General features: G+C 44.3%; 1 protein-coding gene across 9 annotated transcripts in view; it reads left to right on the forward strand.

Annotated features, from left to right (window-relative positions):
• Positions 1-398: 398 nt before the first annotated feature.
• Positions 399-23,622, forward strand: part of TIGIT (T cell immunoreceptor with Ig and ITIM domains) — a 47,120-nt gene continuing 23,896 nt past the window's right edge. For 5 of the 9 annotated variants that reach the window (XM_029939346.1, XM_029939351.1, XM_029939345.1 and 2 more), the window contains exons 1-3: positions 9,728-10,601; positions 11,571-11,900; positions 15,080-15,186. In XM_029939346.1, the coding sequence (XP_029795206.1) occupies positions 10,538-10,601; positions 11,571-11,900; positions 15,080-15,186 (501 nt within the window). In that variant the 5' untranslated portion in view covers positions 9,728-10,537. Of the gene's footprint in view, positions 462-9,727; positions 10,602-11,008; positions 11,346-11,380; positions 11,400-11,570; positions 11,901-15,079; positions 15,187-23,622 lie in introns of those variants that run through there. The other 4 variants (XM_029939344.1, XM_029939347.1, XM_029939349.1 and 1 more) reach the window with 4 other exon arrangements.

Raw genomic sequence — 23,622 nt, forward strand, 5'->3', positions numbered from 1 at the left:
GGCAGAATGCTACATGCTCTTGGTTATTCATTCCTCAGATCATGTCTCACCTTTCTTTTGACGTCTTCTCAGACACTCTGGAAAGGTAGTTTCAATTCCGTAAGGCCAAGAGAACGTGTGTCTGTTTTGAGCCAGGACTCTGAGTGCCACAGTCTGATACTTACACTCACCCTCCAGCCCCGCAGGAGGCACAGCGTGCCCAAGTACTTTCAGAGGGGCATCAGGCATCTTCCAAGGGGGCAGGCTATGCCCATCAACCCCTGTGAGATCAGGTGGGCACTTAGGAATCAATGGTCCCCACTTTTACTGAGACTTTGGTCATACCTTCTCTCGAGCTATGACACCATCCACATCTATAATGTTTTTTTCTTTCACAGTGTATGTTTGTAAACACTCAGTCGAAGCACGCCCGGGTATCCCATCATATTTCTGAAGTGTTGCCTAGGAGCACACGACTCTTGGTATGTGAATTAACACTGCCATCGCAACTCTGTCCAGGCATTGGCTGCATGCCAACACTTGTTACTGATTCTGCATGTGCCTTCAGATTATTAAGCTATATCTCCTTGCTCTAAGATTAAATATCCTTGCTTCAGCGGCACAAACACGTCTTTCTTTTTTTTACCTAATACAAATGACTATCCTAGAAATCTACCTTTACTTGTCCCTGCTGGTCATTCGCACGTATAGCCTACCTTATATTTTTTGTTATTTTTATTTGGGTCTAAAACTTTCTACTTGGATTGTGAACTACTTGAATAACCTGTTACTTTTTTGTACTAACCATAATGCCTAGCACAGTAGTTTTGCAAAGTAAGTGCTCAGTGTTTGTTGATTGATTGACATGAAGAAATGTGTTAGGGCTGCTAGATTTGTTATGACTGAGAAGCAGCCTTAGCTCAGACTAGGAACTACCTACCCAATATGAGGAATTTGGCTAAATACTGAAAAGCTCTAGTTATTATGACATTTTAAATTAATTGTATATTTCCTATTGTATTTTGCAGTTTTATACTTAATTATTGTTATGCTAAATGGTATTTATACTTAAATGTTTAGTAGTTAATGTAAGTGACTGAAATTAGTAATGTCTCACAGTCAAACCAAATTCATTTTTAATCATTCTCTTTTCAAAGCCTTACTATTGGCAATTCCACGGACACAACGCACCGTTGAATTCTAATCACCCTGTATCATGTTCAGATAGGTTAAAAACAGATTCCCACATTCAGTCCTGAAATAGGCAGGCGCCTCCTGATCAGGGGTCTTCTCTCCCTCCCCAGCACCGGCTCTTTGTCCTTGGGCCTCCCCATCCTGCCTCGTGCCTTCCTCTCCCTGCTGCACCCAGAGGTTTCCTTTCCTTTAATTTTGACTTTCTACGAGGAATTTTGAGTTTATAGACAGAATAATAATACTTAATACCCATATTCCTATCACGTAAATTTAACAATCAACATTGTGCACCTTTTCTTTATTAGTTTTTTGGGGACTTAAAAATCACAGACATCATGACATTTCACATTTAAAAGCTTCAGTAGAAATCTCCCAAAACTTCTCCTATGTAGCCACAGTGTCCTTATCACAAAATATTAGTTTGTGAGGGCTGGCATAAAACTCACAGATACCACAGACTGTGTGGCTTAAACAACAGAACTTTTTTCCTCACAGTTCTAGAGGCTGGAAGGACAAGATCAATGTGTGGGTAGGTTTGGTTTCTTCTGAGGCTTCTCTCCTTGGTTTGTAGGAGAATGTTATGCCCAGATCACAATATCGTCCCCCCAAAACCAGAGACCACCAGGGAGACCGAGTCACGCATGCAAAAGCAAAGGGCATCTTATTATGGCCTAAGCTCACCGGGCTTAAGCTGGGGCTCACAGACTTCACCAGCACAGTGGATCCATGCTGAGAGCCTGAGCTGAAGCCCGGCAAACTTAAGCCCGTAATAATAAATGCCCTTAGCTTTTGCATGCATGACTGGGTCTCCCTGGTGGTCTCTGGTTTTTGGGGACGATACTATGATCTGGGCATAACAAGATGATTTAGAAGAATATATTAGATAAATTGATTCAAGAATTCATTGGGGCGCCTGGATGGCTCAGTTGGTTGAGTGTCCAACTTCAGCTCAGGTAATGATCTCACAGTTCACAAGTTTGAGCCCCGCTACAGGCTCTGTGCTGACAGCTCAGAGCCTGGAGCCTGCTTCGGATTCTGTGTCTCCCTCTCTCTGTGCCTCTCCCCCACTTGTACTCTGTCTCTCTCTCTCTCTCTCTCAAAAATAAATTAAAATTAAAAAAATTTTTAAAAAGCATTCATTCAAAAATATATGCATATATTCTTATATATATATACATAAATCATGATTTAAAATCAATAGTATTTATAGTTTAAATTCAAATTTAACATTACAGGGGGTAATTTAATTATTTGAATGTGTACTTCTATTTCCTCTTATGCTGAAAAGCTTGTTTTCTAACAATGTTAATATAATAACTTATTTGTTATATTGTTTTTTCAAAATAATAAGAAAACTGAATGGGATACATTTCTTTCTTTTTTTTTAATGTTTTTAATTTATTTTTGAGAGAGAGAGAGAGAGAGAGAGAGAGCATGAGCAAGGGAGGGTTAGAGAGAGAGAGAGGGAGACACAGAATCTGAAGACAAGCTCCAGGCTCTGAGCTAGCTGTCAGCACAAAGCCCGATGCGGGGCTTGAACCCACTAACCGCGAGATCATGACCTGAGCCAAAGCCAGACGTACGTTCAACCGGCTGAGCCACCCAGGCGCCCCTGGAATATATTTCTTTATCCTAGAATATGTCCCACTAAGGAAATACGAAGTGCTAAGTTTGAAACTCAGTTAACTATTTTCTCACTGTAGTTATGCTATTCATTTTAGATGCAATTAGACGGATTTGTTTCTTTTTTCCTTTAATTTTAGGGATGGTCTTTCTTTTGCTTTTGTTTTATTTAAGATGTATTTTTAGACATGTAAAACATTGACATCCTAGAAATTAAATGCTATGCCCAAAGCAGTTTCTCTTCCATCCTAATCCCCTCTCTCTCCAGTCCCTCTTCTGCCATCTAACATTGACTAATTTAAAACATGGAGTTATGATTAATTCTTAACAGTGTTCCTTATTACAAACATGAGCAAAATTGTGCTCATATTCTTATTCCCTGTTACTCATGAGGTGTGCATATTATACACACTTCTGGGCACCACTCCTTTTTATGTAAGTCTTCTGGAGATCATTCTGTGTTAATATATCAAGATGACTCCATTCTTTTCATGGTTGCCTAGTTGTGCCTCACAGGAAGGTGTTTGTTCAATAAGGGACTTGGTGTCATAGTTTATTCAACAAGATTGATGGACATTTGAGTCATTTAATTTTTTTTTTTTTTGCTAGTACATGTAACATCTAATGAGTAACATTTTGCGTATTTTATATTACATTTGTTTTTTTTAAAACTATTTTAATGTTATTTATTTTTGAGAGAGAGAGACAGAGATGAGTGGGGAAGGGGCCGAGGGAGAGGGAGACACAGAACCTGAAGCAGGCTCCAGGCTCTGAGCTGTCAGCACAGGGCCTGTAGCAGGGCTCGAACTCATGAACTGTGAGATTATGAGCTGTGTCAAAGTTGGACACTTAACCAACTGAACCACCCAGGAGCCCCTGTCATTTCATATTTGTGAAGTTACATCCTTAGAATAGATTTCCAGAAGTAGGATTCTTGGGTCCTTGATCGATACTAACAAATTCTCCTCCAAAGGAAGGATATCATTTCATATTCCCACAACATTCGATGGCAAGACTTGCTTCCTCACAGCCTCACTAGTAGAGTGTATTGTTACAGTCCTGACGTTAGCCAATCTGGTGGGGGAGACATGATATCACAGTGTTGTTTTAATGCATATCTCTGTCTTTACAACGGGGGTTGAGGAATTTTCCATATGTTTAAGGAACATTTGTATTTCTTTTGCTATAAACTATCAGTTCGTGTATTTTGGCATGTTCAGGGTGGTTGGTCTTTTTCTTTTCTGATTTCCAGGAACTCTTTATGTTAAGGAGATGAATCATTTGGCTGTGAAATAAGTTCCAAATATTTGTTCCTAGTTTGTCATTTGTCTTTTCACCTTTAAGACTCTTTTAGTGCAAAAAAGCTTTTTTTAAAAAATGTATTTTAAATATGTGCTGAGGGGTGCCTAGTTGGCTCAATGGGCTAAGCATTGGAATCTTGATTTTGGGTCAGGTCATGATCTGAGTTCATAACTTCAAGCCCTGCATTGGGCTCTGCACTGACAGTGAGGAGCCTCCTTGGGAGTCTCTCTTTTTCTCTCTCTCTGCCCCTCCCCGCTTGCTCTCTCTCTTTTTCTCTAAAAAAAAAAATAATAATATTGTCAAATTCCTCACCAAATTGTATTTATTGATTCTAGACTTTGACTCACAGTTAAAAAGGTTGTCTCCACTTCCAGGTTTCAAAGGAATTCACAGATTTAAAAAATATATATATATGGTTTTATTTAAAATTTTATTTGAATAGCTGATTCATTCTGGGAAGTTTTCTTTGTATGGCCATTACACATTTCTTAAATTTACTCCTAAATATTTTTTCTTTTCTTTTCTTTGCTGCTATTGTTAATGGGGGTTCTCTTCCAAATATAACTGGTTGATGATTGTATATAGGAAGACTATATGTTTATTTTTATTAATTTTATATCCTGCCAATTTAACAGAGTTCTACTGTTTATGGTCTTTTTCCCATTGATTCTCTGGGTTTTCTACTTATACAAGCATTGATAACTAGAGAATTTTTATATCTTTATTTCTAATTCTTATGCCTCAAACTGCTTCTCTTACTTAATCAAATTGGTTAATACTTCTAATCAGTGGTTAACTAGTTGCAGCAAAAGTGAATACCTGGTCTTATTCCTGACTTTAGTGGGAATAACTCCAGTGTCTTCCCATCAAAAAAGATGTTGGCTTTGGGCTCCCGTGTGGTCCACTTGGTTGAGCCGACTATTTTGGCTCAGGTCATGATTCTGGGGTCATAGGATTGAGTCCCGCATTGGGCTCCACGCTGAGGATGAAGCCTGGTTAGGATTCTCTCTCTGTCTGTCTCTGTCTCTGTGTCATTAAAGAAAAAAAGAAGCTTTCTGTGTGGGTTTTACTGTTGATCAATTCATTCATTAAAAAAGAAGATTTTGATTTTGGGGCTGGTGTGTGTGTGTGAGAGAGAGAGAAAGAAAGAGTAATTATGTTAAGAAAGAATTTATCGATTTTCATTTTGCTGAGTGTTTTTTTAAAAATCAGTCATGGGATTGAATTTTCTTTTCAGCATCAAAGGAAATGACCATTTGCTTTTTCTATGTACATACAGTGTTTAATATTAATGATTTTTTTTTTTTTGGTATTGAATCATCCTGCAGTCATGGTATAGACTCTACCTGGTCATTGTTTATTTTGCTTAATATGCTATTGGCATCTATGTGGCAATTTTTATTTAGAATTTTTCCTTCAGTGTTCCTAAGAGATTAGGATCTGTTTTTCTTCTATGTGTGCAACCTTAATCATTTTTTATATCAGTTTGAAATTCATTTCATAGAACTAATTTGGAAGTTTTCTTTTGTGTTGTATGTCGGTATATTTTCCGTAACATTGAAATGGTCTGCTCTCTAAAGGCTTGTTACAGTCCCCCTGTGAAATCGTAGGCCAGGCATTCTTTTCAGTGGGGGAGAGAGAGCTCTTGATGGCTAGGAGGTTCCTTGAAAGATGTTTCCCTGTACTTCTATTCCTCATCCTAGTTGTGGGAGATGCTAAGCGCTCCAGGTGGCAGGAAGTAGGAAACAAGGCTGCAGGGGTAGAGGATACCTTTCTCAGGCAGATGCGGTGTGTGTGGGAGACTGATAGTATAATCACTTAAGGGTGGAGAAGGGATCAGAGGGGAGTAATGGGGGGGGGTCTGGGTGGGCCAGGAAGAGATGCCAGAGAGGCCCAGCCTGAGGAGACATCAGCTGCTTCTTCCCAAAGATTTTTCTTCTGACTCCGCATTCCAACCTCTCCTGGGGAGTCTCAGTCCTATTTTCACAGCTGGGAAGGCACAGGAAACTTCTCATAGTCCGCAGCCCCAATCGGGGAGGTCCTCAGAGTCACCTTACCTGAGGGAGCTTAGACTAACAACAGTCAGCAATCCTCTCCGCAGATTCTCCCCATTTGCATTTGTCCTGAGCCAGTTTTAGCCTACAAGCCCTGTAGCTCACAGGCTTATTAAAAATCTTGAGGTCATAGACATTCCTTTCTTGTTAAATCTTTGATTTTCTGAGGCCGCTCTCTCAACAAGAGCTTTGAAACAATTGCTCCACTGCTCAGATAGCTCTGCTGTGAGGCGGCTTTCCTTTGGCAAATGGTGGACCTGGGGTAGGCTCTTCTGGGTGCCTGGAGTGCCATGCCAGTTTCGTCCATCCCCCCTCCCGCTTCCTGCTTCCCTCTCGTCTCCCTGCTCCCTCAGCCCTGTGCGCACCTGCAGGAGGCCCGCCTTGGCCACAATACAGCCTGTTGCCAACAGGTGCTGGTCTCTGAGGTAAAGAGTCTGGGAACTTGTCTAAAAAGGCCCCCTCCCTGCAGCTTCAGGATGTTGAGTTTGATTAAAGGTAGGGAAGGGGAGGGAGAGGAAAGTTGTGATATCCCTGAAGCTCCCCACCACTTCTGAGCCCTAGGAAAGACTTTGGAGAGGCTGAAGCTCAAACGCATTGCTGAGAGATTGTCCTGTGCTCCAAATGGTGTTTCCTGTGTACAAGTTGCAGGCCTTGTGGAAAGTGTGACCACTCTTAGCACCCCTCACCCTGTGTTATGACCCCTGCTGGGCCACAGACTTCTAGCCGGAGCTGATGGAATGGGCAGTGGGTTTGCAGGGTGAGGGGAAGGCTGGGGAGTGCTTTACATTCTAGGCCAGCGCTCCTTCCTCTGTTAGATGCAAATGGAGTCCCTTCTCCAGCACCTACACAGCTGTATCAAGGGCCACCAAGCCTGTCTAGCCCACGACTGCAGAAGTCAGAGGAGAAAAAAAACTGGTGGTTTGTTTTAGAACTCTCTTTTTTAAAAAATTTATTTATTTATTTATTTATTTATTTATTTTATAATCGTTCATTGTCAAATTGGTTTCCATATAACACCCAGTGCTCTTCCCCACAAGTGCCCCCCTCCATGACCATCACCCCCTTCCCCCCGGCCCCCTTCCCCTTCAGCCCTCGGTTTGTTTTCAGTATTCAAGAGTTTCTCATGATTTGCGTCCCTCTCTCTCCCCAGCTCTATTCAAATAGTGATGTGAACTAGCATCTGACTGACCACAGAGGTCCACGCTGTGCTACAGGGGCTGTGCTGCAGAGACTGGCAACTGGCGCTGAAGGCTCAGGGTGGCCCTAGGAGCTCTTGGTCCAGACCTGTGTCTCACCTCTGCCCTGCTCAGCTCTGGCTGGGGCCACTGCTGCGTGAGGGGCCATAGCAGCCATGTTTCCAGATGGAGCTCCAGATGGCTCCTGGAGGGACTTCTGGAAGGTTTCTTGGAGCGACTCTTCTGTCATTCACATTCCCAAGACCTTCTCTGCTTCCAGTTGGTACAGTGGCCACATCTCTGCAGGAATATTTTTATCCTCATATTTTAATATCATTTGCATATGAAAGAATGAAGAGGTTAGCTTAGAACTCTAATCCAGAGACCAGGGCTTTATTCCTGCTGAAATGTATGACATAGAAGAGGGATAGTTTCCTTTGATGTTTCTTTCACTTGCTTTTAATTTTTTAATGTTTATTTTTGAGAGAGAGAGTGAGAGAGAGAGAGAGAGTGAGAGAGAGAGTGAGAGAGAGAGCGAGCGAGCATGAGCACAGGAGAGGCAGAGGAAGAGGGAGACACAGAATTAAAGCAGGCTCCAGGCTTTGAGCTGTCAGCACAGAGCCCCATGTGGGGCTTGAACTCACAAACTGTGAGATTATGACCTGAGCCAAAATCAGGCACTTGAACTGCTAATCCACCTAGGTGCCCCTTCACTTGTTTCATTAATACTATTATCAGTAGTATTACTGATGTATTGAACCCTTCCTGTGTTCCAGACACTATGCTAAACAGCTTGCTGAACATAGTTCACTGAATCCTCACAAGGCTATGTGGGAGGGGTACTACTGTTCTTATTTACAGATAAGGAGGGGCAGACTAGGTGACTCAGTCGGTTAGGTGGCCGACTTCGGCTCAGGTCATGATCTTGCAGATGGTGAGTTTGAGCCCTGTGTCAGGCTCTATGCTGACAGCTCAGATCCTGGAGCCTGCTTCAGATTCTGTGTCTCCCTCTCTCTCTACCCCTCCCCTGCTCATGCTCTGTCTCTCAAAAATAAATAAATATTAAAAAAAAAATAAAAAAGAAACAGGCTTCAGGAGGTTGAGCAATTTGGATTGGACCTACCTATTTTTTTCACCATAGTCTGTTAATCATCACCCTCAAATAAATATCATTGGAGAGCACCATTGGTGAAAATAGACTTGACTACATTCCTCTGTAGACTGATTGCTTAGAAACAAACAGAGAAGGGTGCCTGGGTGGTTCAGTCAGTTGAGCGTCTGACTCTTGATTTCTGTTCAGGTGGTGGTTTTGTGCTTGTGAGATCAACTCTGTATTGGAGTTCTGTGCTGAGTGCTGAGCAGTGGAGTCTGCTTGGGATTCTCTCTCTCTCCCTCTCTCCGCCCCTCCCTCAGTGGAGCTCTCTCTCTCACCCTCAAACTAAATAAACTTAAAAAAAAAGTCAGACACTTAAAAATAAGAAACAAATAGAAAAATTCTTTAACCTTTTTAAAAAAACTCAGTCTAAGTTTCTTGGTGTTTCTTTTTATATAAGACAGATCCTACCTCTATGGCTTTCCCCCACCCTACTATGGAAACACAAACTGTAAATGTTTTCTAACCCAAACTCCAGCGTCCCCCTCTCTGTGCCCTATTTCCACTACTTGCTCTCAGCTCTCCCACCCGGGCTCCTCTGCCTGGATAATCAGTTTTGGAAACACTCTGCCCCTTCAACCTCTGTACCTCCCTGGACACACGTTAGGTATTACCAAATTCCCCAGCTTCAGGCACTATGATGGTTGGAAGGAGATGGAGGAGATGTCTCTCAATGTGAGCCTTGAAGGACAGGCTGAATTAGGGCAGAGAGAAGTTGATGAGGCATAGATTGTCTCAGAGATTGGAGGTGGGCTGTGGGGGATGCGTGAGTCATGGTATCCCATTGGGAATGGGTAGAATCCAGGGAAGACAGGAAAGTGATTTGAGATGGAGCATCCTGTAGGGGAGAAGGGGGAAAGGAAGACGGGAGCCTGGACAGTGTGGACAGTGTGGAAGGCTCAGGGCCTTGTCCAGAATGGAGGGGCACAGCACGAGGTCCCTTAGATGTTCCCCCTGGTGGAGCAGCAGATTTTCAGGATATACACCATGAAACATCCCCAAGGTAGCAGAGGTGACGCCTAGAGGCAGGTGAATAGACTCTCCACCTCCCTCCCCCAGAGTGTAGCTTCGCCAGAGAGCAAGCTTTGAGTATCTGAAGGCAGGGACTATTATTATCCTCCCTGTCCGCCCAGAGCCTGGTGCTGAGTCTGGTGCTTTGTAGGCTCTTAGGACTCCCAAGTGAATGCAAGAATAGACGGAGGGAGGGAAGGAAGAAGGATGGGTCAATGGTAAAACTTGATAATGAGCTGGAAACTCTAGACTAGTATTAATCAGCCCCTTCCCAGGGTCAGGTGACGGGCTCACCCCTCTCTGCACTGGTGGTTTTCGTGGGCAGTGGGGAAGGGGCATCAGTCACAGGCAAACTCCTTCTTCTGGCCCCTCTGACTGTACTGAGTTAGAGAAGCTAAGCCAGAGTTCAACAAAGTCTCAGTCCAGATAAATGAGCCAGAAGAACTCAGATTCGGGAAGAGGACCTTATTTGAAGGAAAGTTGCTCTGTTGTCTGAGACTTTTTGTCCTGCCTACATCTTGCCTCTGAGGTGAATGCCCCTGCTCACGGGCTCATTAGATTTCAGTGCAAGTCCTGGTCTGTAAGTGTGCAAACTTAGATTTCTCTTATCGGTGCCTATTCCTCAGAAGGATGAAACCAGCGGAGCCCAATGAACTCCACAGGCTTTTCAAAATCTTGGGCGTTACACAGATACACAGGGCCCTTGAGCTTGTTAGACAAAGGCTGGCACCAAACAAGTGCCTTAAGACAGAATTTGAAAACAGTAGATTGACTAATAGTAACCTAGAGACCAATGTGTCTGTAACCACATTTTTGTTTATTTTTTAGTGTGTTTCCTTCATGGTCTTTCTTGTGGCTCACCCTATGCAGTTTGTGTACTTGTTGAGAGCTTTCTCATCTGTCTCTGACATTGTTTTTGCTGAACTCAGTTTTTCCGAGACCCTCTCTTATCGTAGGCTCAGTTTTGGCCTGCCAGCCACAGTCCGCCGGTTTTGGTGGTAGAAGAGGCCGATGCTGCTTCCTGTAGGCCCCCGCCAGGCAGAAGCATGCAGTGGTATCTCCTCCTGATTTGGGCACAGGGGCTGAGGCAGGCCCCCCTCCCCGTCTCAGGTAAGGCCTGTACATCCAGCCTGCTACTGGAGAAACAGAAGGAGGAAATTAAGCTGGGAGTGGCAGTGAGGAAAGGAAAGTCATGGTTTTCGGAATCTTGTGTCCCCTCGTGTGAGAAAAGGCAGCCTCTGGGAAACAGGTTCTGTTTTGTGTGGCAGATGGAGGCCTTGGGGTTCAGGTGTCTGACTGGTCAACCCAAGGAAGGAAACAGAGGGAGAGAAGGGAAACAAGGAGGAGAAGGATCAGCTTGCCTGTAAAATTTCACTCCTGTTCATCATTCTTTCCTCTGTTCTTGAGGAAACGTCTAGAAAGACATTATACATTTTCTGTGGATCAAAAATGTCTTCCTTACAGGTTCCAGAGTCTGCCTTTATAGGTTGAATTTACATTAGATATGTTCATTTCTATAATAAAAATCATAGACATTAAGTTTCTGAGGGGGTACAGATATTGAGACACTATATTATAATTTAATTTGCATGTTGGTTTTTTTGAACCGTTTGAGGGTGGAGCTGTACCCAAGATGATTGGGGGTGGTCAGTGCTGAGGAGGTGGTTTTGTCTGGGAGAAACAAGTTTCTCTCCAGTCTTCATTTCCTTTGGATTTTTCCAGGCACCCCAAAACAAACAACAAAGTTTTATTTCAAGGAATAATGTGCCCAGCGCAGAACTGGCTGTTGGAAGATGAAGTAAAACAGAAATGGTGACTGACAGGGCTTATGTTCTAGGTCTGGAGACAAAAGAAGTACGTGGAAATAATCAACGAGCTGGTCATGAAGCTAAATCATAGCAGAATATCGTGAGTGGGTGAAGTGTAGCAGTTTTAGTCCTTGTGGGGAGTGACCAGATGGATGGGAGAGATTGTCATTCCAGAAACCAATTCTAACCTCAAAGCGCTTTAGGATTTCTACAGGAAGATTCCAGGACAGCTGTTGACACAGGACTCATGCACACTTTCTCCCTTCTCTAGGAGCCGTGTCCGGCAGGATAGTAACAATGGGGAATGTTTCTGCAGAGGAAGGTGGCTCTGTCATCTTGCAGTGTCACCTCTCCTCTACCACTGCCCAAGTGACACAGGTCAACTGGGAACAGCAGGACCAACTTGTGGCCGTTCATCATGCCCGCCTGGGGTGGCACATCTCTCCAGCCTTCAGGGAGCGAGTGGCTCCCGGCCCTAACCTGGACCTCACCCTGCAGTCGCTGACCAGGAATGATACAGGGGAGTACTTTTGTACCTTTCACACCTACCCCGACGGGATTTACAGAGGGACACTCTTTCTGGAGGTCCTACAAAGCTCAGGTATGCCCTCTGGAGCAGGGTGGCTGATGAACTTTCATCCTGCAGAACAGAAGATGTGTTCCTGCTAAACACTGTCGGAGTAGGGGCTTTCAATCCAGTTCACATTCAAATCACCAGGGAGCTTAAACTTTTTTTTTAATGTTTATTTATTTTTGAGAGAGAGAGAGAGAGAGAGAGAGAGACATTCCATGAACAGGGGAGGGGCAGAGAGAAGTGGGGGCACAGAATCTGAAGCAGGCTCCAGGCTGTCAGCACAGAGCCCGTTGCAGGGCTAGAACCCACGAACCATGAGATTATGGTCAGAGCCGAAGTCAGAAGCTTAACCAACTGACCACCCAGGTGCCCCACCAGGGAGCTTTTAAATGATAACTGATGCTGGAGCCCCCTCCCAGATGAATTTAATCAGAGTCTCTAGGGGCAAAGGTAGGATGTCATTGATTCTAAAAGCATGCCGGGTGATTCAGATGTGCAGCAGAATTGAGAGCCCTTGTTTTAGGTAAGAAGGGCATCTTATACGTGTTGGTTAGGAAGAACACTTGTTAAGATCATTTGGGAAGGGTTCTCGATGATTAGTTTAGCATCAGTCAGGCAAATTAGAATTAACTTCTGGGGCACCTGGGTGGCTCAGTCAGTTAAGTGTCTGACTTCAGCTCAGGTCATGAGCTCACAGCTTGTGGGTCTGAGCCCCACATGGGGCTCTGTGCTGACAGCTTAGAGCCTGGAACCTGCTTCAGATTCTGCGTTCTCCCCCTCTCCCTGCCCCTCCCCAGCTTGTGCTCTGTCTCTCTTTCAAAAATAAACTTTAAATAAAAGAAAAAGAATCAGCTTCTAAGTTTTTATTTTTTTTAGTGTTTATTTTTGAGAGGGGGGAGGGGCAGAGAGAGAGGGAGACAGAGGATCTGCAGCAGGTTCTGCACTGACAGCAGAGAGCCCGATGTAGGGCTCAAACTCTCAAACCTCAAAATCATGACCTGAACTGAAGTCAAATGCTCAATTGACTGAACCACTCAGGTGCCCCTGGCTTCTAAGTTTTATAGAGGATTAAAACAGTGTGTGCTAAGTGTAAATGTATAATAATTTACCTGTGTATTGTACTTCATAGTTTCCAGAATTTCTCACATTCATTATCCACCTGAACACTTAAACCAGTTCTCTGGAAAGTCAGGAAAGATTCTTGTATCTGAGAAACAGTATAGCAGAGTGGTTATGAGCTCAGACTGTCACCAGCCAGCCTGGGTCCAAATCTTGGTGCTGCTGTTGACCTCAGAAAGATTACTCAGCTTCTCTGTGCATTGGTTTTCTCATCTGTGAAATGAAAATAGATGTAACCTTATGAGGTTCTAACATAAGATTGAATTCCTTACTACAAGAAAATGCCGTAAAACAAGGACTGGATGACTCAGTTGGTTAAGCGTTCGACTTGATTTTAGCTCAGGTCATGGTCTCACGGTTTTGTGGGTTTGGGCTCTGCATCAGGCTATGTGCTGATAGTGCTGTGGAGCCTGCTTGAGATTCTCTCTCTCCTTCTCTCTCTCTGCCCCTCCCCCACTCATGCTGTTTCTTTCTCAAAATAAATAAGCTTAAAAAAAAAAAGAAAAGAACAAACAAGGCTTGGAACATGGTAAGTACTAAGTAAGTGTTAGCTATGACTGCCAGCTCCTCCCATGTGGCTATTTGCTGGAGGTGGAGGCTGAGCCTTACCATGGCTCCAAGCAGTACAGCTGGTTTTAACACAGATGATCTGGTTCCACTAAACTACACCCTCAGAGCTTCTTGCTTTTTTTTTTTTTTAATTTGAGAGAGAGAAGGAGAAGGAGAGAGAGAGAGAGAGAGAGACTGAGAGAGCGAGAATCTTAAGCAGGCTCCACACTTAGTGTGCAGCCTGACCTGGGGCTCGATCCCACAACCTCGGAATCATGACCTGAACTGAAATCAAGAGTCAGAGACGCTCAACCAACTGAGTCACCCAGGCGCCCCTACACCCTCAGAGCTTCTATCTGCTGCCATCAATTGTGTTGGAGATTAAGCTTTATGAGCTAGCAGAATATGTGTAGACTGAGAAGATAAAAAGCGACTTTAAAGTTCCTTTTCAAATGCTGCTTCTTGGCTGGCTCTGATACAGGTCAATGCAGCATGTGGGGAAGAGCCTAAATCCTTTCTGGTTCTCTGCACAGCCGCCACAGCGCTTCTGCCCCCTGGAAGCTGTGTTCTCCATGACTACTTTGCTCCCCGTCTGCCCTCTTCCCCTACCTGCAGCCAAAGCGAGAGGCTGAGTCTGCAGTGCAGGAGGAACTTGTTCTGGGGGACGTGGACTCCTTCGCCCTTGCTACCGTGTGGGTCCTGTGGGCTCTGCCTTGACTGCATTCCTTGGCCACCTTTCCCACAGTGTAAGCCCGTGGAGGGAAGAGGATCTGGCCTCTGCTCTATTCTTCTCTCAAAACCTCCTGGACCCCTGCGGTCTGCCCAAGCTCCTAGGAAGGAGGTGGGAATGGGACAAGCCAGCCTGGAAATCCGTCTCTGTACAATGCAGCACACACCTGGGCAATTGTTCTGTTTCTCGCTGTCCTTGGATCAGCTATCATTCTTCAGAACTCCCTTTCTGCTTCTTCTCCTTACAGTTTATATCTTAATAGAAATTCATTTGTTCATGCTTTAATTCCATATCACAAATATTTATTAAGCACCTGCTATGTGCCATGTGCTGAGAAAAAGCAAAGGATAAACCTCTAGAACTTTACTCTCTTTGGGGTCTCACAGCTGAGAAAATGTTGTAGGCTTAATGTGAGAGGTTATATGCTTCCCCTCTCTGTTTTGTGCTATAATTAATTTTATTTTAATTTTTAATTAAGCATTTTATTAGTATTATTATAAATATGAAACTTAATAAAAATATTCACTTTCAGGTTTTTTTTTCTGGATGTTATTTTTTGTTTCATTTCATGATTATCACGGAAAGTGATTTTGTCAAATCGAGGAAGGGAGTGTTAATGGTCTTCTCTGGTTCCAGAGATCAGCCACGGATTTTACAGTGAGCCACACAGGTGCTCTGCTGTCCCGGCAGCTGGGCTTGGAGAAGGACCTGGCCGCACCTCTGTGCCCTGACACAGAGGCTTCCCCGTGTAATGGCTGTCCTTCGCTTCTAGCCCTCACCCCCCATCTGTACTTTGTCGCCCCTCCAGTGGCTGAGCCCAGTGCTGGGTTCCAGATCCCACTGCTTGGAGCCATGGCCACAGTGCTGGCAGTCATCTGCATGGCAGTCATCGTGGTGGTCACACTGACCAGAAAGGTAAAGACTCTGGCTGTCCATCTCAGTCATGGCCACTCTACCCCTGCCACCCTGTTCTTTCATGTCCCCTTCCTGTCCAGAGATAGACCTTGATGTGATCTCCCCCACTGCCCTTCATATCTGTTTTAAGGTCCTTGCTCTGCCTTTCAGTGAAGTTATTTACACTCTTCTTCTGTCCCTTTCCTTTCCTGGGAATTCCTGAAAGCCTGGATCTGTATGCCTCCCGCCCCCCATCTTGCTGTCACCTACAGTTCCTAGTTCTTGCCTGTCCCTGAAGCCACTCCCTAGAGTGTTGGATTTATCTATTGTAAGTTTGCTGCATTTTGGGCATCTACTAGGTACTAGGGATTTTTGTGTGTTATCTAATTTTAACAACCTTCTGTGCTGCTGGGCTACCCAGCACTTCTGCAGGGTGAGGCATAAACATTCCCCAGATTTAGGGGTAAAAGGTACGTGGAAGGATCAGTAGGCTATGCGTCCTCTGTTACTCTAGCTTCTGAGGAAGTCATGTGGCTGACAGCGCTGGGTGGGGAAGTGTATGATGTCGTTTCTGAGCTCAGCAGTGAGTGTGATTACAGGGAAGCTGTGGAATCTCCTGGGTGTCCATTTCCTCCTACAGAACGTGGGGGTGACGGTGATTCTGCTTGCTCTCTGCCAGAGTTGTGAAGAACAGGTAGCACAGTGCCCGTGAAAGCCTCGTAAACAATGAAGAATTAGAACTAGATTAATGTGCTTGTGTTGTAAACTGGTTGCTACTGATTAGGATGAATGAGAGAATTTCTGCTCCCTGTTTGTCTGTCCTTTTGGACTTTTTAAGCCACCCCAGCTCGCCTTCATCCCAGTCACCAAACGTTTGGGGGAAAGCAAGTCTGTAATTGCCAACATTGTTTTCCACCTCATCCTAGACCCTCTACCCTTGTTCCTGATTCACTCTCCCCTCAAATCGGGTTTGGCTCAGTTAACAACCCAGCTCTTTGTCCCTGACATTTCTTTCTCTGGACCATGTACTCAGTGCTGTTATTACTGATATATGGGTTTATAGCTACCACCTTATTTTCTTCATATATGTTTTGCCTGCTTTTCCCCCTACTCTTTCTTGTTGTCTTTTGAATTAAGTACTTACTATTATAAAAAGATCTATTTGGTAATTATGCTATTTTTGCTATTGTTTTAGTGGTTACACTAGACATTACAAATCATACCCCTGACTTATTCAAGTATAGTATAAATTAGTGCATTAATCATTTCTTAGAGTATGCAAGAATCTTAAGACAAACTAACTCTTTTTTACCTACTTTCTCAACTTAATGCTATGATTACCATGTGTTTTAGTTTAATATATATTTTAGACCCTGCAAGAAATTAGTATTGTTTTGAGAGTCACTGTTCACTTAGATTTACCCTTTTAGTTACTCTTTACTTCTTCCTGCATTTTCTGTCTTGTACCTAGTATCATTTTCCTTCTGTCTGAATAATATTGTTTATGAATTATCTTGGTTTTTGTTTGTCTGAAAATGTCTTTAATTTTTCCTTAATGTAAAAATGATATATTTGTTTTGCTGGGTATACAATTCTATGTTGGCAGTTACTTTCTTTCAGCACATGGAAAACATTTTTCCGTGGTCTCTGGCTTCCCATATTTCTGTTGAGAAACTATGTGAATCTTATTTTTGCTCTTTTGAAGATATGGCTTTTTTCTTCGGGTTCTTTTAAAACCTTCTTTCTCTTTGATTTTCAGCAATTATACAGTGATATAATTAGATGTAGCTGGGAACACGTAGTACTCTCAAGGCGGGTGGCTTGAAGACACTTAAAAACAGACAGTTACAAAGGATGAGGCAGCATTAAAGAAACTATTAGGAGAAGTGTAGTAGTGTGTTGTCACCCCTAGTGTTTAAGGGAAAGGGGAGAAGGGGTTTACTAGAACCTGGAAAGGGAGAGATGTGCGGAGGGGACCACCTTGAGAAGCACTATAGTCTTTGATTGAAGGTTACAGCCAGTCCAAGGCAACTCTGCAGAGACAGTGCCAGGGGAATATTTATACCTTCACCTTACTCTCCTTCCCTCCATCCCCTACTGTTGCTGTGCATTGGTTGAGCCCAAACTCAAGCCTGAGGGAAAGGAAGCCTGCTGATGCAGTACACATAGGTCAGTCTTCTTAATAAACAGAATCAGGTGCAGAAGGCTGGAGAGCTGAGTGGAGGGGTGAACGGATGGCATCCACCCAGTGCTGCTCACAGACCTGGACACTGGGGCGGGGAGTGCTGGTTTCAGCCTTCTCTCATGAATTCTTAATCTCTTGAGTACATATATAAGTAACACCCCTCCCTGTTGGCTGCCCATCTATTTTTTTCCTAGGAACACTGTGCTTTATTAGCCTGGTGGGCCAGGCTTCCTTGGGTGCCATTGCAGTAACTACATCCACAAATTTACATTTGTGTCTTAAGTGCTGGCATCTGCCCCTGTATCATTTTGGGGTCTCCTCATTCTTATTGCTACTAGGGATCCAGGTCTATAAAAGCATTCAGCCCTGGCCGACAGAGGAGAGATACCACTGAGGTTCCCAATGATGCTGGTGCTTTTTTCACTAGCACATTCTTTTTCACCTTTGTAAAAGAGTGTCCTCTGGATCTTCCCTAGAAATGTAATCAGCTATTGGATTTTCAAAATTATGTCGTGCAGGGATCAACCAAGTTTCTCTGTAAAGGGCCAGGTAGTAAATCTTTTAGACTTTGTGGGCTATACGGTCTCTGTTGCAACAATTCAACTCTGCCATTGCTGCATGAAAGCACCACAGACAATATGTAAATGGATGAGTATGGCTGTGTTCCAACAAACCTTTATTTATAAACACTGAAATTTGAATTTCATATAATTTTCATGTGTCATGAAATATTATTTTTCTTTTGAATTTGTTTTCAACCACTTAAAAATATAAAAATCATTTTTAGCTCACGGGCAGTACAAAAATCTGTGGTAGGCCAGATTTGAGCCATGGGCCTTAGTTTGCCAATCCCTGATTTAGTAGGTTATATTGGGGAAAAGTGTTTTTTTTCCTCTTCTCTACTCTTAACATTGCACAGAACACTTCTAAACAGCAGATGGGTGGGTTTATTCCCACACTGACCAATTCTTCTACACCATCTGGATGTCCTACAATCAATTCAGTTCTGACACTATCTACTTGGAGTTAACATCAGAACCCACAAATTAAGGGCTCAGTCCTATAGGACTGCCCTCACTTTCAGACACCGACTGCAAGTCCCAGACTGTCACCTGTACTTCTGACTGACTGGCTATAAATTGAAATTCCTACCCCCTCCTTGGATTTGATAATTTGCTGACAGCTCACAGAACCCAGAGGAATGCTGACTTATACTTACTGGTTTATTATATAATAAACAATGTGATAATGATAAAGGATACAGATGAATAGCCGGATGAAAGAGATACACAGGATGAGGTCATGAAGAGTCTCAAGCACAAGAGCATCTGTCCCTGGAGAGCTGGGGTATGTTACCTTCCTGGCATGTGGATATTTTTAGAAAACTGGAAGCTCTTTAAACTTCATACTTGTGGGATTTTTATAGAGACTTCCTCATGTAAGCAAAATTTATTATTAACTCATGTTCCAGCCTCTTGCCTTTTTTAAGAGAATGGAGGTGGGTGGGTGGGGCTGAAAGTTCCAAGCTTCTAATCATGGCTTGGTCTCTCTAGTGACCAGCCTCCAGCCAGGAGCCCACTCAATGTGGTTCACCTCATTGGAACCAAAGACACTCTTATCACCAGGAAATTCCAAGTCATTTAGGAGACCTGTGTAAAGCATTCCTATCACTCAGGAAATTATGAGTTTAAGGAGCATTGTGTCAGGAACTGGGGCTAAAAACCAAACATTAGTAGAAACTGAGGGTAGAAACTTATGATTTTACATATGTCTGCCATTGCATCCCTACTTGTCTGAATGGTTTTTTTCGTCCATAGTTTGCCAAAGTGGTGTTGGCATCTCTCTTGACAGCAGTGTACTAGCCTTGTCTTCCAGGGCTCTTGTGAGGGTGTTACATCCTAAGTCATGAGATGTGTCCCAATATTGGCCAATCTCATAGTTTGCCCAGTGCACCCTTTCGCTCTCAGAATTCACTCCCAGACACGTTCTCCCATTGCTGCCGGTACATGTCGGCCATGTCCTTTAGGTACAACTTCTCTCCTCCTTCAGCATTCCTGGTATTCCTTAGGTAGAGTAAGCTGCAGTCTTGCCCTAAATATGGGGCTGATGCCCTGTAAGGGACACAGGTCCTAACAGGGCCATAACTTCCATCAAGGAGAAGTGGGCCATTTTTGTAGTTCCATGTGATACAAGAGAAGCAGGTGGTTCTCAGGGAATCTACCCAGAAATCCTCTTCCCAAGTCATAGAGATCCCTCATTTGCTAGGCATAGGAGACTTGTACAAGCTTACAATCCAGCCTATTTTGAAGTTCTATCACTTACAGTTAGGTTGTGTGCCTGGTCTTCTGTGCCGGAGGTGTGTGTTTCTTGAAATGCTGCCAAGGAGGAGCTTTGACTCTCACACTTTGCTTCCAAGTGCTGAGCGATCTGGGCCTGTCATGCTCCCGTTCCCTGCACTGGGGGGAATTTGGTAAAAGCTACTCGATCCCAGAGTTTGAATAATCACTCTTTTTCCATACTTCTCAATTGTCAGCGATGTGGCACCAACTCAGAATCCTCTTCCATCCATATCCCAGCCCATACTACCACCAGTGGTGGGGTTCGTATTTGATCCAGTTGGGGAGGGATCCCCCCACAATCTTATCCTGTGTCTGCTTCTAAGGCCGTTTCCAGGAGCAACTGTTTTAGATCAGATCCCCAGAAATAGAGGCTAACATGTGAATTCTAGTGAGAGTGATTTATTGGGATGCACTCTCAGGTGAAGGGTAGTGAAGGAGTAGATGGATAGGACTGAGGAAGGAAAGCTCAGCAGGACTTGGTCTCAGCTGAAGACTTGGTTGCAGCAATAATTGTATGCAGAGTTGGTTGTACCTTGAGGCAAGGAGCCAGATTTTTGAAAACTCACCTCAGTCACCACCAATTCCACATGCTAACCAGAGAGGGCCCGACAGCGATGTCCCAGAGAAGGGGCAGCTGTGACCTACCCACAGCCGTACTCCCAGCATCTGGGGAATGGGAGCCCTGGGCAGGCAGGTAGGACCTGAGCCGGGTAACAACAACATTCCCTACAGACTTGTGGAGCCCGTTGGTTGTATTACTTAGGAGCGTGGACTTTGGAATCAGACAGACCTAGCTTTGGATCCTGGCTCTACCACTTGAGTAGCTATGGTAATATCTTTAAAGTGGGAATAATTATGATGCAGCTCTCATAGGGTTGTGGGAAAACATCAGTCAAGTAATTCATGCAAGGCACTTAGCATTTTCCCCGGCATGTATTAATAAGTATTAGTTATTAAGTTCTTGTAATTATCATAGATTATATTTACCATACCACTTTATAATACTTGGTACTCAAAAATATTGATGCTGCATGGATTTATTGTGACTAAATGAATGGATATCATTTGCTAAGCAGGTATTGAAAAGAGTTCCCGTAGGGGACTGTCTGTGAGGGCAAGGAGGGCTGGCTGTGACCACCCACTGTCCGCCCTCCTCACGTCTCACAGGGGCCAGTGTTTGTCTTCAGGGACCCGGCTGCAATCCCTCCAGCTGCTCCTGTCGGACCATAGCTCTCCCAGGCTTATTTTTTGTACTGACAATGACAGAGTCCCTACACGGGGATTAAATGAAAACTGAGCAGCTGAGAGACCCATCTCAGGAATGTTTACATTTCCCAGAAGACTTTGGAAGTCAAAATAGTCAAGATTCCAGGGCAAGGGTGGCCAGTCTAAGAATGGAAATGAGAACACATCAGCACCAAAGGTCACAATCAGTTCTTTGAGAAAGAATTGGGTATTTATATTTTTTTAATGGAGTGGGTTGCATCAAGGGATGTAGGACTCTTTTAAGCACAGCATCAGCATGACTAGTGATGACCATCCCTCTTCTTCATACTTATGGTCATGGTACAGCCATTGCATTGAAAAGGAATGAATGAAACAATGAGTGAGCAGAGATTGCCTGACTCCTGTGTGTCCTTCTAAGACTATGGCTTCTATCTAGGCCAAGTTCCTCAGGGCCCGCTGTGTGGTGCCACCCCGAATTTTTGATATTTGTTCATGGTGTACATCTATGCAGCCCACCCTTCCTGTTATCCTATGCACCGCTGAGCTTGACACTAGCCAGTGAGGATGCTGTTTCCTATCCTAGGAAGTAGTGGGGTGGGGGGGTGGGAAGAATGAGATTTGGTTTGTGTTTATTGTTATTTTCTAACCCTGTGTGTGGCTTGTTGTAATTCTGTCATCTAGACCCATGGTGGGGGTGAATGACCTGCTTTAGAGTAGTCTCCAATAAGACTGAGAGGGTGTCACCTTGGCAGTCAGTGTCATTAAATGTCTCTTCTGCCATCCTGCTAATGCCTACTGGTCTTTAATTTCCTTGGCTTAGCGCAATCTTCACCTGTGATGCTCTCATATGGGGGGTAATGGCAGACTTCATACCCTTTATTTTCCCAAACAGGTTTCGGTGTCTGTCCTATTTTCCCCTAAGAGCAATTGTAGTTGTCTGACTATGAATCTGTACTTTGATTTGGAAAATCCTGTTCTTTTAGACATGGGGCTGAGGAAGAAGAGGTGTGTGTGTGTGTGTGTGTGTGTGTGTGTGTGTGTGTTTGTGTGTTTGTACATGTGTGAATACACACACTTCTCAGTCCTAAGATGTCTATTGAATGTCTGTTAGGGGCTCTGAGGTTACAAAGAGGAAAACAGCATAGATCCTTCCCTCAGGGAGCTCACAGTTTGGAGCCTCGAGAAGTAAGAAGGGTTAACAGGTAAGTTCTAGATAGCACTGCATGTTACAACAGAGAACATCCAGACAACCGGAAGAGTGTCACTCTCACAGAAGGTCAGGAAAGGCTTCTTGGACAATGTGCTATGGAGCTGAGTCTGAGGAAAGAGTAGAGAACTTTTTGGAGAACATATAAAAAATGGGGGGGGGCGGTAAACAGTGTGCAGCATTCGAGAAACTGTAAGATGAGAGGCAGTCTGGCTGAGGAGAAGGAGCATGGCGTGGACCCAAGTTAGAACTAGGATTGTCCTTGGGTGAGTGACTTCACCTGTCTATGTGTATAAGCCCATTCAAAAGCAGAAACTTGAGTAGGGCTGTTGCTGAGACCACATGAAGAAGCTAGCCAGTGTGTGCTCATAGCAGCTTCTCAATAAATGCTCCCTGTCGGGCACCCAGGCCCTCTATCAGGAGCTGGAGTGTTGGGTGGGGACGCACTACTGGCGATGAAGCTGCAAAGGTGAGTGTGACAAAATCATCAAAGGTGTTTTAGGGGGCATCACATACACTCTCCTACAGGGAATGTAGTGAAATTATGGACCAACCTATGGCGTTTTACAAACCCTTTGCCATTTACCTGCAGCCCCGCTAGGAGATTAAGTACCCTTTGGTAGACAAGGGGAACCATCCGAGCACTTTAGGCAGAAGCATGTGTGATCCAACTTCCAGTTCTAAACTACCACTGTGCTGGTGGCCATGTGAAAGTTGGACCAGAAGAAAGAGGGTGTCCAGAAGTAGGCGGGTGCTGGCACACCAGGGTGAGATAAGATGTGAGGGTAGGAATAGAGAGGAAGGAAGTGATTTCAGAATGACTTAGGAGTAAAATGGGTTGGGAATTTATGGGAAATTGGAATTTAACATTAGGCTTCTAGTCAGGTGATGCTCTGAGCCAGGATAGGGAACACAGGGACAGGAGCAGGCTGCAGGGGAGGGAACACGATGATCTTTACTTGAGACACGGTGAGTCTAAGCTTGCTGTGACTAGCCATCATGCGGCGTGGAGCTTGGGGCAGGAGTCCGGGTTGGTTTGGGTAGAGATCTGGGAGTGTTCAAAGGGCAGATGGTTTTTGTAGAGGTGCGTATACACCAGGTGATTCAGAGAGAGTGTTTGGAGTGAGAAAACAGGGGACAGAGCCCTGGGGAGCCCCTTTATTTGGGGAGCAAATGTGTGAGCAGGAAAAAAGCAGCCTGGCTGAAGGGGAAGGTGGAAGTTCACAGGAGGAGGAGAACCAGGAGAGAGTGATACTGTGGGAGCCAGGGAAAGAGACCAGTTCCAAAAGGAAGAGGTCAGCAGTGTCAGAGGCAGTAAAGAGAACAAGAGAATTGAGACCGAGAGCGGCTTCATGGGGTGCGGCCGCACTGCATGTGGAGCAAGTGTAGTTTCACTGGAGTGGGTGGCGCTGAAATCTAGCTGTGATGAGGCTACGAAATGAAGGTTTAAGGAATTGGTATTGGTAAGAACACAACTTTGCTTGTGTGTGTGTATGTGT

This window comes from Suricata suricatta, chromosome 5, assembly GCF_006229205.1.
Source record: "Suricata suricatta isolate VVHF042 chromosome 5, meerkat_22Aug2017_6uvM2_HiC, whole genome shotgun sequence".
NCBI classification, from domain to species: Eukaryota; Metazoa; Chordata; class Mammalia; order Carnivora; family Herpestidae; genus Suricata; species Suricata suricatta.